General features: G+C 38.1%; 1 protein-coding gene across 4 annotated transcripts in view; it reads left to right on the forward strand.

The window, feature by feature from the left end:
• Nucleotides 1-16,236, forward strand: part of MPP7 (MAGUK p55 scaffold protein 7) — a 223,151-nt gene that overhangs the window by 152,287 nt on the left and 54,628 nt on the right. For 3 of the 4 annotated variants that reach the window (XM_074358452.1, XM_074358451.1, XM_074358453.1), the window contains 5 exons: nt 2,058-2,139; nt 2,945-3,030; nt 6,193-6,267; nt 6,487-6,683; nt 7,157-7,221. In XM_074358452.1, coding sequence (XP_074214553.1) covers nt 2,058-2,139; nt 2,945-3,030; nt 6,193-6,267; nt 6,487-6,683; nt 7,157-7,221 — 505 coding nt within the window. Of the gene's footprint in view, nt 1-2,057; nt 2,140-2,944; nt 3,031-6,192; nt 6,268-6,486; nt 6,684-7,156; nt 7,222-8,043; nt 9,040-16,236 lie in introns of those variants that run through there. The other variant, XM_074358455.1, reaches the window with a different exon arrangement.

The following is a 16,236-nucleotide window of genomic DNA, read 5'->3' on the forward strand; positions in this document are numbered from 1 at the left end:
AGAGACAGAGACAGAGACAGAGACAGGAGTTCGTTACATTTAATCAACACTGTGAAGTCTGTTCTACAGCAGTTTAGCCAGTACGCCTTGAATGACCGAAAACCCATTGAACTGAGTTAATTTCATCACTTAGGCCGAAAATATTATTATTGCTAAGATGTGTGTAGGTTATGTTAGGTAATTCTCAGCATTTCATTCCCCAAGTAGGCTGAGCCCGTAAGGAAAGTTCACCTGAAAAGTCACAAAGGCGTGAGTTCGCGGAGACAAGAATCTGTAAAATTCTTACCAAGATTAAAGCAGCAACCCAGGACATTGTCAGAGTTGCACCACATTTCCAGAGGCAGTGAGTCTCTTGCGGAAATGCCCTTTTTTGTGTCTCTGTGCTGAATACCGAAGGAGGGCCCCGAGGTGGGGGTGGTCCTGCCCTGCAAGCAGGGTGCCCCAGGTTTAGCAGTAGCCTCCCTCTTTAGACAGAAAGGATTCTTTAAAAATCTGATTTTGTTCCCGAAGTCTTCTTGCCCACATCTTTTGGAGCTTTAGTAGCCCTGGGAGATTAAGCTGTTCTCCCCACGTTATTAAGAAACAGAATGAGGTTCAGAAGAAGTCCTTCATTTCTGATCCCAGAGAAACAGTTCCTCTGGCTCCCAGGCCCAAGATGTCAATTAAAAAAAAAACAAAAGAAACAGCAATTCTGATCATTTTAGACAAGTCTTTACTGCACATTTGTTGTCTGATCTCAGACAAGTTATACACTTGGGATTCAATTTCTTATCTATAAAGTAGGGGTAAGTAACTGTCAATTACATTACTGGACCCTCCTGCCATTAGGCATACTTGGGTGTGAAAGTTCGAGACACCCTGTCAAAGACAGCGAAAGTTGATCTAATCACACTAACCAGTCGTATTACGAATGGTACATTTCCAGTCATCTTGGCTACAAGTTACTTGGTTAAAGGCAGAAAAATACCAGCAACTGGTGAGTCTAAGGTTTATGACCACGCAGAAGGACTCACTCAAGTCTTTGGCCTTGAATAGCATGCGTAGGTGATGAAAAATGCCACAAAACCATCTTACCACTTAATTATCTTTTTTTTCTTGGCTGTTACTAGTGTGTATCTGATAGCTGTCATGTATAAAACAAAATGTCATACATAAAACACTTACTACAAATGGATTCCTAATTTTGTTTCCATACCTCTATTTTAATGCTGTAAATGTGTTTATTGACAAACATGAGAGAAATTCCACCACCTTCTTGGAGGTGAATTCTGCTATCAGCTGATTTGTGTCTCTTTAAGCATCTGATGGAACATGGAATGGCTTTTCTAAACCACTGCCAGTTTCTTGGAAGGAAAGTCATGAGAAGGTGTTCAAAGTCACCATTTGTGCCTGATGTTCTGACAAAGGGCGTTCACTTAATTTGCTTCTGAGCACCCATCAGTGAAGAATTTCTGGATTCTTTTCGAAATTGTTTGATAATCTCATGCCAACATGTTCTATTTGTACTGAATGCAATCCTAGTGCATCAGACCCTTGGAGTGGCAGGTCTTCCTTTTTCCTCCACTTTCTTTCTTTTCATTGCTGAGTTCCTTTACAATAATGTAAGGGAAGGATCACTGAAGTTAAAGTCAGGTGATCTGGGCTTTGGTTTTCTAGTTTATACGATCTGCTTTCTATTCACTTAACCTTCTCTAGATAGTCTGCCTCCTTCCTGGGGCATTTTAAAGATAAAATGAAATGAGGAAGTGCTGTCAAAGGGTCACATGAAGCTGTATTCAAATCCACAGTGTTACCATGGACAGGAGAAAAGATACTGGTATACTTTCCATATTATCCGAGAGATGAAAGGTATGAGAAATCTTTGCCTTGTGCTGACAACCTTAGATAAGGTCAAAAATCATGTACCTAGTAACACGTGGTTGTGATGTCTCTGCCTCCTTTCATTTTTTGTAGCTCTTTTTACTTTTTCCAGATGATTGTCCTAATTTCTGCTCTCTTTCTTAGTATCCAGTACACACAGTTACCCACAAATACTATTTTTTTTCTTTCCTTCAAAGGGAGCTACCATTAAGAAAGATGAACAGACTGGGGCCATCATCGTGGCCAGAATCATGAGAGGAGGAGCTGCAGACAGAAGTGGTAAGAGTTTAAATAAATAGTTAAGTGGTACAGATGAGTCATGTTGTGTGTTACGTGGAACGTTGCCAATATATAAAAGGATGATGGTCTTTCAAAATAATATTTTATTTATTTATTTCTATTATTGTATTTTTTTTTGGTGAGGGGGAGGTAACTAGGTTTATTTATTGCCAATACATAAGAGGATAATTATCTTTTAAAAACGTTTTATTTATTTTTATTTATTATTATTATTATTTTTGATGGGGTTGGGGAAGGTAATTAGGTTTATTTATTCTAAGTGGAGGCACTGGGGATTGAACCCAGGACCTTGTGCGTGCTAAAGCACGTGCTCTACCACTTGAGCTGTACCCTCCCCCCAATGACGGCCTTTAACATAACACAGCAAAACAAGTATATTTTTCTCTGTGTTAAAAGATGAGGACCTGTTTAAATAAACGATCTCATTTTGCTTGATGGTCTTTGCTTACGTGGGCTTCCAGGTTCGCATTAAGACTTGGTTCAGTGTTCCTAATTTGAGGAGTAAAAGCATGCAGCCTTTTAAAAAAGTATTTATCAGAAGAAAGTAATGTGCATTTCTGGACAAAGACCGAAAGGCTGCTGCTGTTCCACGGCCAGCGTTGTGATGTCTTTGATTCATGGTCCTGCAGAGGCACAGCGTCTGAAACCGGAGGAGCGGGAAGGTCTCCTTTCCATCCTCAGATGCACTAAGGGAGCCAGACGGAGCCTCAAGCATAGACACAGTTGCAAACACAGTTTCTTTTGTAGGTAACGTGGCTCATTTTCCGAATGTGCTATTTCTCAGGTCTTATTCACGTGGGCGATGAACTTAGGGAAGTGAATGGGATACCCGTTGAGGATAAAAAACCTGAGGAAATCATTCAGATTTTGGTAAGCTGAAAATTTATTTTAAAATGGCAGTGAAAATGAAATTGAATCGCTGTATTTCAGACTGGATTATGAACACAGGGTTTGGATTTAGGAGTCCAGGGTTTGGATTCCAGCTCCATTAATTAATCCCTGTAGGTCCTTGGAAAATACCTTAATCTTTTTATTGCTGCTGTGTTTTCATTTACAAAATGAGAGTAAGAAGTGGTACATCTCTCACTGGAGTGTTTTGGGGATTAAATGAGCTAACGTAGGCAAGCAGTTTGACAGGGCTCATGTCAAATAAGGCACTTGGCATCTCCTCTGCTGTTGGTGATGCATTTATCTCTAGAGACCATGCTCTCTGGGTATATAAAATAGTGAAACTAATTTAAATGTCTTATGAAATATAAAATGGAATGAAATTATTATAGACCTTGACAGGATTAATCCTCAAGTCCATTTGTAACAATAAAATAAAAGGAGACTATCCCTGTTACCTATGAAAACATATTACTAACCTATAGAGAGTGCGGTATCTCAAAACAGACCCCAGTATATACAAAAATTCGGTATATGATTAAGATGGCATTTTAAATAAATGTGAAACAAGGAGATCATTTCACAAATGGTGTTGGATTAATTGATTATTTAGTTAGAAGAAATAGTCCTTATTTTACAACTCACACAAAAATAATCCCCTGAACTGAGTTTTTAAAAAATCATAAAAATAAAGATTTTTTTTTTTAAATGTTGGTGTGAAATTCAAATAGGAAGATAAAACTGATCCAGCTACTAGAATTGAAAACTTTTTCTGCAGAAAAAGATGCTTACATAAAATTTGAAAGACAAATGAGATTGTAGGCAAAGTAATTTATATGATAGAAGGCTAATAATTTAATGTATAGAGAATTGAGGAAAATTATTAAGAAAAAATATTTACAGAAAAATTGGGAAAGCATATGCACAGGCAATTACAAAAGAAAACATGGTGTCTGAAAAATACTGGATTGGTGGTCATTTAAAAGTTTGGTAGTGCCTGGAGTTAGCCAGATTATAAGGAAATAGATAACATTTATGTGCTTTCGTTAGTAGAATAAACTAATAGGACCTTTTGACATGGCTGTTTGAAACTATCCGTTTTTCAATCTGCATCCCCTTAATCAAGAAATTCAACTGTTGCAAATTAACCCTAAGGAAATAATTGGGCCATGTGAATAAGAAGGATATGTTTTTAAATATTGGAGATATTTAGTTTATTTAAATCAAGTGTAGTTTATCTAAATCAAGTCTCTCTTGATTTATAAAAATTAGTTTATCTAAATTTAGTTTAACTAAATCAAAGTTGCATTGATGGAATAATCGTTAACTACCCGTGAGAGATTACTGAAGCCATTCACAGTGGCTGATAGACCTAAATGACTTAATAATAGTAATCCTACTAATTGCTTACGTTGTTTGAGTCCTTAATGATACTGTTCTCAGGGCTTTCCATATAGCAGCGTGCGCGCGCGCGCACACACACACACACACACACACACACACACACACACAAGAACGGGAAGGGATTACAAAGATTTTTGCTTTCTTTCTACATAGGTAATTCAGTATCATAGGAATTCTTGGTAAGATTTGGGACTTACTTTTATGATAAGCAATAACAGTGATATTTTGAAATCACTCCTTGATAAAATTCTGATAGTTATAACATGAAACCCTCATTAAAATTTTATTTATTTAAAAATTTTTTTGGTTTTTTGGGGGGGCAGGTAACTAGGTTTATTTATCTTTTAATAGAGGTACTGGGGAGTGAACCCAGGACCTCGTGCATGCTAAGCATGTGCTCTACCACTGAGCTATACCCTCCCCTCAAAACCCCCATTTTATGGCATCTCTGTGCCCTACTCGACCTGCTTTCTGATGCCTGCAAGAACTGATACTATGCAACTTTTCCCATCTTGGTTTTTAGTGACTTCATGGTGATGAATTGAAATTGGCTATGGTGGAAGTATTCAGACCATGGAAATTGGAAAACAGTACCAATCAGGGCCTTTTTTTTTTTTTTTTGCCAAACTGAGTCCTCGTTTACAGCACACACTGCTAGTGAGCCTTGGAGAGCTCCCCCAACTCTCCCAGCCTTTCCTTCCTTCCCTGCATCCTTCCCTCCCTCCCTCCCTGTCTCCCCGCCTGTCTCCCCATCTTCCTCTCTTCCTCTCTTCCTCTCCATCCCTCATTCCTCCTACATATGTACCAGATACTTAGTGCTTTCAAGGAGCTCACAATGTAGTTCGGGAAGTGGGGGGTAACAGACATTCAGAAATAATTGAATAAATAATTATATAGATAGGATTATGACAGATGCTAAAAAGAGAATTATGTAAGAGTGTGTTAAAGGAACAACTACTTAAACTTTTTTTTTAATAGAAGTATAATTGATTTACAATATCCTGTTAAGTTTCAGGTGTACAGCAGAGCGATTCAGTTATACATACATATATCGGTTCTTTTCCAGATTCTTTTGCATAATAGGTTATTACAAAATACTGAATGTCGCTCCCTGTGCTCTACACTAGGTCCCTGCTAGGAAGAATACTCAATCTGAGATAGCAGAGAACTGTGGGTGTCTTTGCTTGTTTTAATTAAATTAGAACAGACAGTCTTTTCATTTTATAGTTAATCTACTGCATTTGGCATTTTACTCACTAACTGGAATAGAATAGAGATGAGTGTTCTTCGTTATTTTTTCTGATGAGCCTTGCAGCTAATTGACTCATATATTTATAACCTTGTTACTGACAGTTGCAGGTGTTTTGTCCCTAAAAACATAGTTGCTGATCCTTAAACGTAACAGTGTGAACCTTGCACATGATCTGTTCTTGCCATTTCATACTGTGTTTCTATTTTGAAGAAACTCAACAGGGATGGTAGTACGTTCATCGGCATTTTTAAAGTGCGCAGGAGGTAAGAGCGGGTTTAGTGGTTAATGTTTTTCAACTTTTTTGACAAACTTTAGCGCTTTCTCACGTTACAGGAATTTCTACAAAAATAGTTTCCTCAGTTTGGTCTATCTAAGAGCAGAAACCCCAAGCTTGTAAATTTTCAGAATCATTTCATTTTCGACCTATTTTACCTTCTTTCTCGTTGGCTCTAGAAATTTTCTTCTGTTTTTTTTCCCTCTGATACCAGGCTCAGTCTCAGGGAGCAATTACCTTTAAGATTATACCCAGCATCAAAGAGGAAACACCATCTAAGGAAGGCAAGGTAGGTCATCGTTCCTTAAAAACCTTTTTTTTCTTTTTTTTTTGCCGAGAGAACTCATGTTTTTCCATTTAATGCATATCCTCTTTGTCACAACAAGTTTACTTGAATATTCAACTTAAAAATTTGTTCTTAAATCAGAATTAGGAGACTGTTGGCCATTTCACATCTGTTTATTTCTTTTCTTTGTATTGATTCATCTTCGACGGACCTGGCTTACAGATGTTTATCAAAGCCCTCTTTGACTATGACCCTAACGAGGATAAAGCGATTCCATGTAAGGAAGCCGGGCTTGCATTCAAAAAGGGAGATATTCTTCAGATTATGAGCCAAGATGACGCAACGTGGTGGCAAGCGAAGCGTGAAGGGGATGCCAATCCCAGAGCAGGCTTGATTCCCTCGAAGCATTTCCAGGAAAGGTGAGCGACGGCACAGAATCATGGCCTTTCTTCTGCTGACGTTTTGTTCTCTGCAAAATATCATTCCAGCGGAGCTGAGATAAAACAAGCACTAAACCCTTGCCCGAGAATCCTTTATCCCTCAGGCTTGGATTTCTGTTTTGTCTAACTAAGGATGAATAATGACCAAAAATAATATGACAGTACCAGGTCATAGTCGGTTTTTGTTATGAAGCAGATGGAAAATAGCACATTAATATCTGAAACTCTATTGATGCGAAGGATGGGAAAAAAAGAAGGAGTGATTTCAGAGTGGGGAGGATATAAAAATTGGAAAGTAGAGGATTTATTTCTTACTTTGAGTAGATGGCGTTGTGTTCATTTTTTCTTCCAAAGTTCCATTTTTTTTTTCCTTAAGACTGGTAATATTTTGGTGTGATATTCACCGTGGATCTGGACTGGAAATTGATAGCATATTGCCCTTCTCTCCCCAGGAGATTGGCTCTAAGACGGCCAGAAGTGTTAGTCCAGCCCCTGAACGTTTCCAACAGGAAATCATGTGAGTTTGTTCATAAGAATGCAGGGTGACCAAATCTTGCTGTTTATTTTTGCCTGCGAGAGCGGGTGTTTGGGGTGGTACGAGAGGTCCTATTACCTTGTGATGACTTTTAGATCATCGCTTCATGAGAACGAACAAATAAATTTATGGTGGGAATGTCAAGTGTACCTCTGGAAGAAAGGTGTGTTTGGGGCTGTTGATACTATACCCAGGCCTCACTCTTAAAGAAGAAATCCCGATCGCTACTACTGTCTTTGATTTCTGAATTTAGGTATTTTATAATATAACCTACAATGCAACTCTAAAGCCAAGACGTTTGGGTAAGAGATTTCTTGGTAAAGATCAGGGGGAAACACCTGTCACTTTCTTGGGCACAAAAGTATTTGTGCCAAAAAAAGAGTTGTTCTTGTTCTGCTTTGTTCCTTGCTTATCCAGGTGTTGTAGTAACTTTGACCATCCACCTGTCTGTTGGGAGTTATGACCAGGCTAGACTGAGAGAAAAATAAGAGGAAGGAGGATGTAGGATTAATGGGGAAGATGGTGCGGTTTTTCCTTCAGCCGACCCTCCTCTCAGCTTCTCTTTACTTCTCACCTCCCACTACTTTCAAGTCCCCATCCCATAAAATTCCTACTTCATCTTCTCTGGTTCACGGTTCTAGGTATTTTAAGAGTTTTTTTTTTTTAAAGCCCTTTCTTTTCAGCATGGAAATTGTGCATTCAAAGGTGAAATGAGCAAATAAATGGTCCTGGAGTTTTACGCCAACATCTGTTTTTAGTATCATTGCATTTTTCACATCTCCTGTTATTTCTGTGACTTTGTAGAAGTGAATATAGCCCAGGAATTACGTTATAAGGGAGCCAGACTGCAGTTGAGTATAAATCCCACACTCAAGGCGATACGTCACATGGAACACTGATGCAAACACCGGCTTGTTCTTCGCTCTGTTAAGTCTGGGAAGAAGGACAAAACACTTGTCACAGAAGGCCACATGTCTTGTGACATCAGAAAGCTTCCAGTTGAACAGACTGTTGGATTATGTTTAAGTGCGGTGAATTTTCACTGGCAACTCATCCAGCCAAAAGTTTTGAGGCATCTACCTGAGTTCCACCTTGAGGAATTTTAAAATTTAGGGCCTGCACATTTCTTATATATTTGGTGCACATGGGATAAAATGTAACTTGAAAATGAAGTAGGTGCGATTTTATTTGAATCTGAATCCATACTCAGATTTGCTTGAGTCTTAGGCAACTTGGAAATGTACTGTTGTTTATAATTTTGAATTTTCATTGATTTAAAATTTTGGATAGATGTATGTGTGGTTTTGTTTGTTTGTTTTGTAAAGAACTATATAAAGTAGAGAGATTGTGTTTTTAATAGCTGTCCCGAATACTGGTTTCAGTATAAATTTGTGTCAGTGTGAGAGAGAGAGAGTGTGTGTGTGTGTGTGTGTGTGTGTGTGTGTGTGTAGAAGCATTAATTGTAATGAAGGCCTTTTGTCTTTTACTTTACATACTTTCTTTTATATTTTAATACTTCAGTAACTGAACCTTAGAAATATTTATTCCAGGATTTGTCTTTATGAAATGTGCTTCTCTGGATGTTTTATTTATTTATTTATTTATTTATTTATTTATTTATTTATTTATTTATTTATTTATTTACTTCTTCTGTCTCTTGAATATCATTTAGAGATGTTTACTGATCCTCCTTTCACTCTCTCCCTTTTCTTTTAACCTAGATTTTGATTCACTGAGAGACGCATTATTTGTTCTCATGTGTTGAGGTTCTTTATTTTTAAATAAAAATAAATCTGGTCACTAGTATCCAAATTAAATCACGAGTGTATAGTAAAGACAGCCTTGTTCAGATAGTATATTTCTGTGAAAACTAAATAGGAAGCCAGTGCCTTCATTCTCAGAGAATTGAAATTCCATTTGAAATTTCTCTGAGTGTTGTCTCGTAAACCCCTGAACTCACAAGTTATGCAGAAATCATCACCCTGGTTCTGAACGTTTTTAAAAGCATTTAAAAGCACTTTGTTTTGTAACCTGTGTATTTGAAAGTGATTTTTTATGTAACTAAATCTTGTAAAGGCCGTCTGACTCAATACTTCCTGGACTTCAACCTTTGGTACTTAGATTTTTGGATAGGACATTTGTGTTATCATGCCATTTGCTCAATAATACTATGAAGAAAAGCAGAAAGTTGATATAAAATCTTTTATTTTTTTATTTTATTTTATTAAATAAAATCTCTTATGTAGATTTTAGAATCTATTAACCTATTTAATTACATTGAATACTTTATAGAATAGGTTTTAAGAAAAGTTTCTGATTTAATATAAAATTTCCAAAAGAAGAATAATTCTGTCACGTTGGTGTTTATCAATTTATGAAAAATACTCAATGTTGGTAAAAGCTTCCTGCAGTTAAGTTTTGCAGGCGCACTTAAAACCTCGGGAGATACTGGTTAAGCACGGAGTTTAGAATGATGACTTTAAAGCGGCGCCGCCGCGTGTCCGGTTAGGTGGTTGCCTTGGACAGCTTTGCATTGCCGGGATTTCACTCTGTTTGATTCACAGTGTATCATCATAACCGAAGTCTGCACAGAGGAGGAGTTCAGGGGAGACAGCTCTGGCACAATAGGGGTTCAATCAGTGTCAACGTTAGAAGTCAGAAAGCATTGGCAGGAAGGGTACGGCTCAGCGAGGGAGGAGGGGATAGCTCAGTGGTAGAGCGTGTGCTTAGCATGCATGGGGTCCTGGGTTCAACCCCCGGTCCCTCCATTTAAACAAACAAACAAACAAACAAACCAGCCAACCAGCCAACCTACCTAATTAGCCCCCTCCCTCCACCAAAATTTAAAAAAAAAGAAAAAGGATTGAAGAATCCCAACTCTTTACTTTGCCTTTATGCTTGTGCGAGAACTCTGGGTCCTGGCTCCATGGTGAATAAAATCAGAAGCCACGATAATGCCAACTTCTTCAGGCTTCACCACTAGCGTCCTTCCGCAGAACTCTTTGAGTGTGGCTGGTACTCATCCCTGATGCTTGGTGTTCCCCTTTCCTGCAGAGTCGGGGCACGTTGAATACATCCAGAGAACAGGCTCCTCAGACAAAATAATCTGCCTCTTACATATTCCTAAGAACTAAACCATGAACTCTTAGAACTAAAACGCTCCTAAGTCTTGGAAGCTTGACCAGCAACTCATCTTCTCCTCATCCTGTTCCTCTTCCTCCTATTCTTTGGAAGAATAGCTTATTCAACAGAGAAATCTGTAGTAGAATTTTGTCTTCCCTCCCTCCTTCATCGCATGATAGGTTCTCACGTGATGGATTAATGCTAGTGGTACAGACAGAAGAGCAGACCTGGAAGTCTCATAGGGTTTCTTAGATATGACCAACTTTTCAGTTGCTACCAGGAAGACACAGGGTGTGTGTTCTGGGAATGAGTGAGGGCACCTTAGGCCTCAAGTGGCCCGCAGGGGCAGGTTCATGGCGGACACTTGGCAGCTTGCAATTCTGGTATCGATATACTTTAAAGTGCTCTATGCTTTTCTGCCAGAAGCTTATTTTTATAGTTCAGTCCATGAAGCCATTTGATATCACTTAACCTTTAAAGAGAAACAGGAATTTCTTTGATTATTTGAAATATTGTTTGTTCCCTTTCTATTGAAACGTAAGTATATATGAGTTAGGAATTGGCTCCCTAATAGCATAAGCATTAACTTCAGTAGGGTATAATTTATATTTAAATCGAGTCTGTGTGGTATTCATGAAAGGCTCTTATTCATGTAGTGTATTTTACAGCAGAATATTCAATTATGATGTTTATTTATGGTACGTAGTTTCCTTTTTTAGTTATCAAAGTATAAATACCTGAACATTTCTAATACTGCTGATTGAATAATATTAATGAACATATTTTCTTTTACAAAATAGCTCTTACAGAATTCTAGTAATAAAAAAACCCATAATGTATAATTTATTGACCTTTTAAAGATTAGAAGGTAAAGACACAGCATATTTTTGAATTTGTTTTTAACCAATTTTGATTGTTATCATGTGGACAAAAAAGAAAATATTTAACTGCAGCCAGGGGGTATCCATTCAAACAGGGTGTCACCAAGTTCATTCAAAGGCAAGTATTTTGTGGATTCAAGTTCACAGTCCACCAACAACAGAATTTAAACCTTGAGGAAAGGGGCGGATTCGTTCTACATGGTACCAATATTCTGGAAGGCCAGATATTTGAGAATAATATATATAGTTACTCTGCAGGTGACTGGAATTCTACTTTCCAAGTTGAGAAAGCCTTTCCTCCTGGCATCTTAAATAATGTTTATCTACTGTGTTCACATAAATTTAATTCAGAAATTAATGAATTGATTGCTTATGTTCTTAAATTAATTTTGTCTATTTAAAACCTTGTCGGGTATTTTCTTAACATTGGCGGGATGGTGTGTAACAGAAACATACAGGGTTTTTAAAATACCGTCAGTGTTTTTCCTCATACTTACCGGTGCTCTTTGGGAGATGCCGAAGGTCGGAGTCGGTGTAGAAAGAGGGGTAGATCAATTAGGTTGTAAACTGCACATCTGATGACTCACAACAGGAGCTGGTTGAGGTGGAGGCTTTTCTTACTATGGTTGCTTATTTTTGATCCCCAGTCAACTGTGTTCTCCTCACGAGATAATACGATCAAGGTGTGTGCTTTTAGCTTTTCCACATGAGAGATTCTCAGCCACACCATCTTTTGCCTGTCGCCCTGGGGACCCAGTGCCATGCAAGTGAGAAAGTGTTGATTCGCCGTTAGGGGTCTGGTCTGTGGTCATGGATCATTGCTGTCTTTTGGGGGAGATGTCAGTGGGGGTGAAGGGGGCTAAGAAAACTCTTTCCCGAGTGGGGATCTGACTTTGCCCCTGAGGAGATCACACCAGTGTAGACACAGTTTCTCCACTTGCCAGGAGCCTCAGACGTGTCCCATCAGGGTGACTTTCAGCAACATGGGACGGGTCCTCCTGCCCTGCTGTGCCGAGCTCATCAAATGCTTTTTACAAGAGCTTTCACATTCCGTTCTCTGAGGACAGCAGATCTCTCTGTCTGTGGCCTTGGCCTCTCCTCTGGGCTTTTTATAATTGTCGCATCCTGCACGTCCATCAGTGCTTGAAGGCGGAGAGTGGACTCTTGTTCTGGTGGAGAGAGGAGGTGGTCCTCCCCCAGCTCTCCTGTCAGAGAAATGCCCCTGGGAGATCGAACTTTTGGGGCCAGGCAAGAGGCTGGAGCAGCAGAAGGTGGAAGGAAGTGGACAGGAAGCTTGGAAGAGACATGTTCGTTCCCATGATTTTTCCCCTGACTCGAGTTTTCTAGCTTGAACATCCAGGTATTCAAAAGGGATTTTGGAGGGGAGGGTATAGCTCAGTGGTAGAGTGCATGCTTAGCATGCATGAGGTCATGAGTTCGAGTCCCACTACCTCCGTTAGATAAAAAATAATAAATTAATAAACCTAATTATCTCCCCCCCCAAAATAAACAAAAAAATGAAAAGAAATAAAACCCTAAAAGGGATTTGGGGTATGATAGCATAGCACAGTAGTTCAGAATTCGGAGTCTGGAGCCAGACCGCATGGGTCCAAATCCCAGCTCTCACACACACAGTGCTCCGTTTCTCTGTACCTCTGATTTCCCATCTGGAAAATGGGGGTAATACTCTTGGCCTCATGGAATTGTTGGAGAATTACGTACATTTATGCATTTTAATGTGCATGAAATGGTGCCTTACCAAAGTCAGTATCATGCAGCCTGTCACACTTTATTTATTTTTCCTCCTCGTTCAAACTTGCTAAGTCCAAGGAAACCTGTTCTCTTCCTTTGCCTCCTGGATGTCTGTCACCCACGGTACCTGCTCTCGGACGCTAACATGGATGCTGTGTCGTGCTAAAAATTCCATTCTCTTCCTACTTAAGAATTGCATGGAGGAAATATTCTTTTGAGAATTTATGCAGCATATTCAGGACCTTGCATTAGAATGTGAAATATACATGTACTGTATGTAATTTAAGTTATAGATTTTATTTTTATTGTGGATTGGCTTTGGTGTTTTAATGTGTGTGTGTGAGAGGGACATGGCTTTTATCATCTGACTTATGTGTCACGGAGTCTTTAATCAAGAGTGCAGTACTCAATCTATCCTATTGTTTCTATCAGAAAATACACTGTCTGTTGAACAGTCCACTTCATGGCAGAAACGTCAGAGATGGCAGGTTGATCAGTCTTACATACTTGCTTGTATTATTTCTACCCAGATGCTTGGCTTGGCTATCCCATGTCACATTGTTGATGGTTTGTTTTCTAATAATTTGTTATTTTGATACACATGGCATTTCAGATCTACTAAGAAATGAGGATAAATAGACCTACAACTTAAATGACTCCTCCTATGAGCCTGAATAATCATGATTTGCTTGTCATTTTGGCTAATACTGTCCAAATTAGAACTAGCGCAGTTTGATAGACCCCTAGGTATTTGAAAATTAAAAATAGGGTGCTGTACACACTTCATCTTAAGTGTATTCTTGGACTGCCATTCTGTAGTTGGAAGAGATAGGTGAGCAGAGAACTATCCCAGCGGGTCCTGTTCACTCTATCAGATTGTGGAGCAAAGTGTCCTCTGTCGTGACTTGTGGATACATTGCACTTCGGGTAAACTTCCAGCTCTTTTTCCTCCCTTAATGGAAGGCGAGTTGCCTAGGTCAAACCTAACTCTTAAATTGCTGTCCTATTAGTAACTTAAGAATTATTTCAGATTTATTTTTTAAAATACTTTTCATCAAGTAATAGGCACAGATTAGAAATAAAGGGTCATATGTATAATAAGTTGGTAATTGTTAGAATATTCTTAAATTTACAGGATATGTAGACATTTTAAGGGCAAAATTTGTTTCTAAAATACTTTCTTCCTTTCACTGTCTTCATCATGAAATATCTTCAATTTTAAACAGAGTATAAACAGAAGTGTTCTATGAAAATAAATGGTTATATTTAAGTTCCGTTTATTGAAGATATTATTTTGAAAAAATACTGATTTTTTTTCCCTCTTTGGATATCTAATAAGTCATATAAAGATTTTGTATTTTTACTGAAGTGTGTATGTTGTTTTTAGACTGTAACTACAGTGTAGTCTAAAATGTAGTTCTTCATAAATTCTGTTTATTCTTTGACTAATTATTTTGAAATATTTAAAATACATTTTTTTTTTCCTTTGGCTTTTCTAAGGTGAGGAAACAGTTGAGTGTGGTAGGTAGAATTTTTTTTTTTTTTTTTTTGGTCCCTCGGATGCAACATCTTCCTAGTTTAATTGCATTTTCTGTACATTTAATCATTTCCTCTTTTTTTTTTTCTGCTTCTCAGAGGAAATTAAAGGTACATGTATAAAAGTTACCTTACGTAGTTTAGTAATTTTATTTAGTGCACATACCTAGAGGGTTAAATTGAACATAGCAAGCAGTTTGTAAAAGATTATCATACATTCAAACTTCCATCTTGACATTACAGTGTCTCCCAGTCACAGTTGGGCTTTGTTTAAGAAAGAAATGTACATTTTTTTGCTTCATACAGCAGAAATACAGAAAGTAATCTGATATAGTCCATCATTTTTATCTGTCAGTCTTGAATAAAAGTGAATGAAACAAACAATGCGATTCAGATACACTGACAGACTTGTTTTAACATGAGGATGTGAGTTTTCTCAACTACTTGATTTCTGCACTGTTCATTTTAAATACATATATACATAAAAACTAGAAACCTAAAATAACAAGGACTACACCATTTAAATTAAAATTCTAAGATATGCATAACCCAGTGTTTCAAATTCCCAAAAATAATTAATAGCACATTGTTTAAAAAATGATTGTAGCTGTTTATTTTTTTTAAAAAAAGAATAAAAATTAAAATATTATGCCTTTATTCCTTCCCCACACAGACTCTTATTAGCAAAAGAAAGGCTGTAGCTTAACTTTAACCTTTCTGTCTAATCCAGTGAGCCAAAATCAGTGCTACGTTTTACATATTATCAAAGAGCCTGATTTACAAAAATAAACTCACTTTGGGGATCGAGTGGTGTCATTTTCTTCACTGCCAGAGTGTAAACGTATCAGGCAGGTCCGTTACCATTTTCTTGGAACGGCCTCAAGGCACTTCTGAAGAAGCTTGAAAAACACAATTGCATGATGTCTCAAAATGTGACTTTCAACTTAAACATAAAACGCTGCGTTTTATGTTTAAGTGTGGCGTTGTGAGGGCCGTTCTGTTGCTGTGCTTCGTAATTGTTTGAAGTGATTTATTTTTTGCATCTGTGGCTGGGCTTCTAACCGTTCTGCTCTGTTTCTTGGCTTTTGTTCTGTGTGCTTTTACACTCCATCCAGAAGATGCTGAATGTGGTGGTATCAGCAGAGGAACCGATCTAGGTGAGCAATTGATCATGGAAGAGGACGTCTTTCTTTGTTGCTTTCTTCAAAGCTGTTAGAATGTTTTATCTAAAACTAGCCTATTTGCCTTAGCATGCTCTGGTATGGGGGGGGTAGCATGAACCTTTATATTAAACTGGCTCAGTCGGTTGGACACAAAAGAATTCACAGTGTGCTTTGGTTTATTATTCAGGAAGCTTGCCAGATGCTCTGTTTTTGTAAACCGCCATATATTTTTTGATAGAGGATGAAAAAGCCTCTGTTTGTGCTAATAAGTAAGTTTACTCAGTTAACTGTGTCTGGACTTTAATGAACTATCTGGTGAGCTGTGGATCATTCAAAGCTTCTAAATAACTTTCTTCTTACTAACTTTTTGGTTCTGTTTTCTAATGATTTATGAGTCCCATAGCGGCCCCCACGTAACCACTGACTGACCAGCCCCCGGTACAACTAAGCCTTATGATTAACTTGCTCATCTGTCCTGGAAGAAAAACTTCCCACTTTGGAGCTGCCAAGGGATGTGATAAACAAAAGCCAGGATATCCAGA

The sequence above is a fragment of the Camelus bactrianus genome, chromosome 35 (assembly GCF_048773025.1).
Source record: "Camelus bactrianus isolate YW-2024 breed Bactrian camel chromosome 35, ASM4877302v1, whole genome shotgun sequence".
In the NCBI taxonomy this organism is placed as follows: Eukaryota; Metazoa; Chordata; class Mammalia; order Artiodactyla; family Camelidae; genus Camelus; species Camelus bactrianus.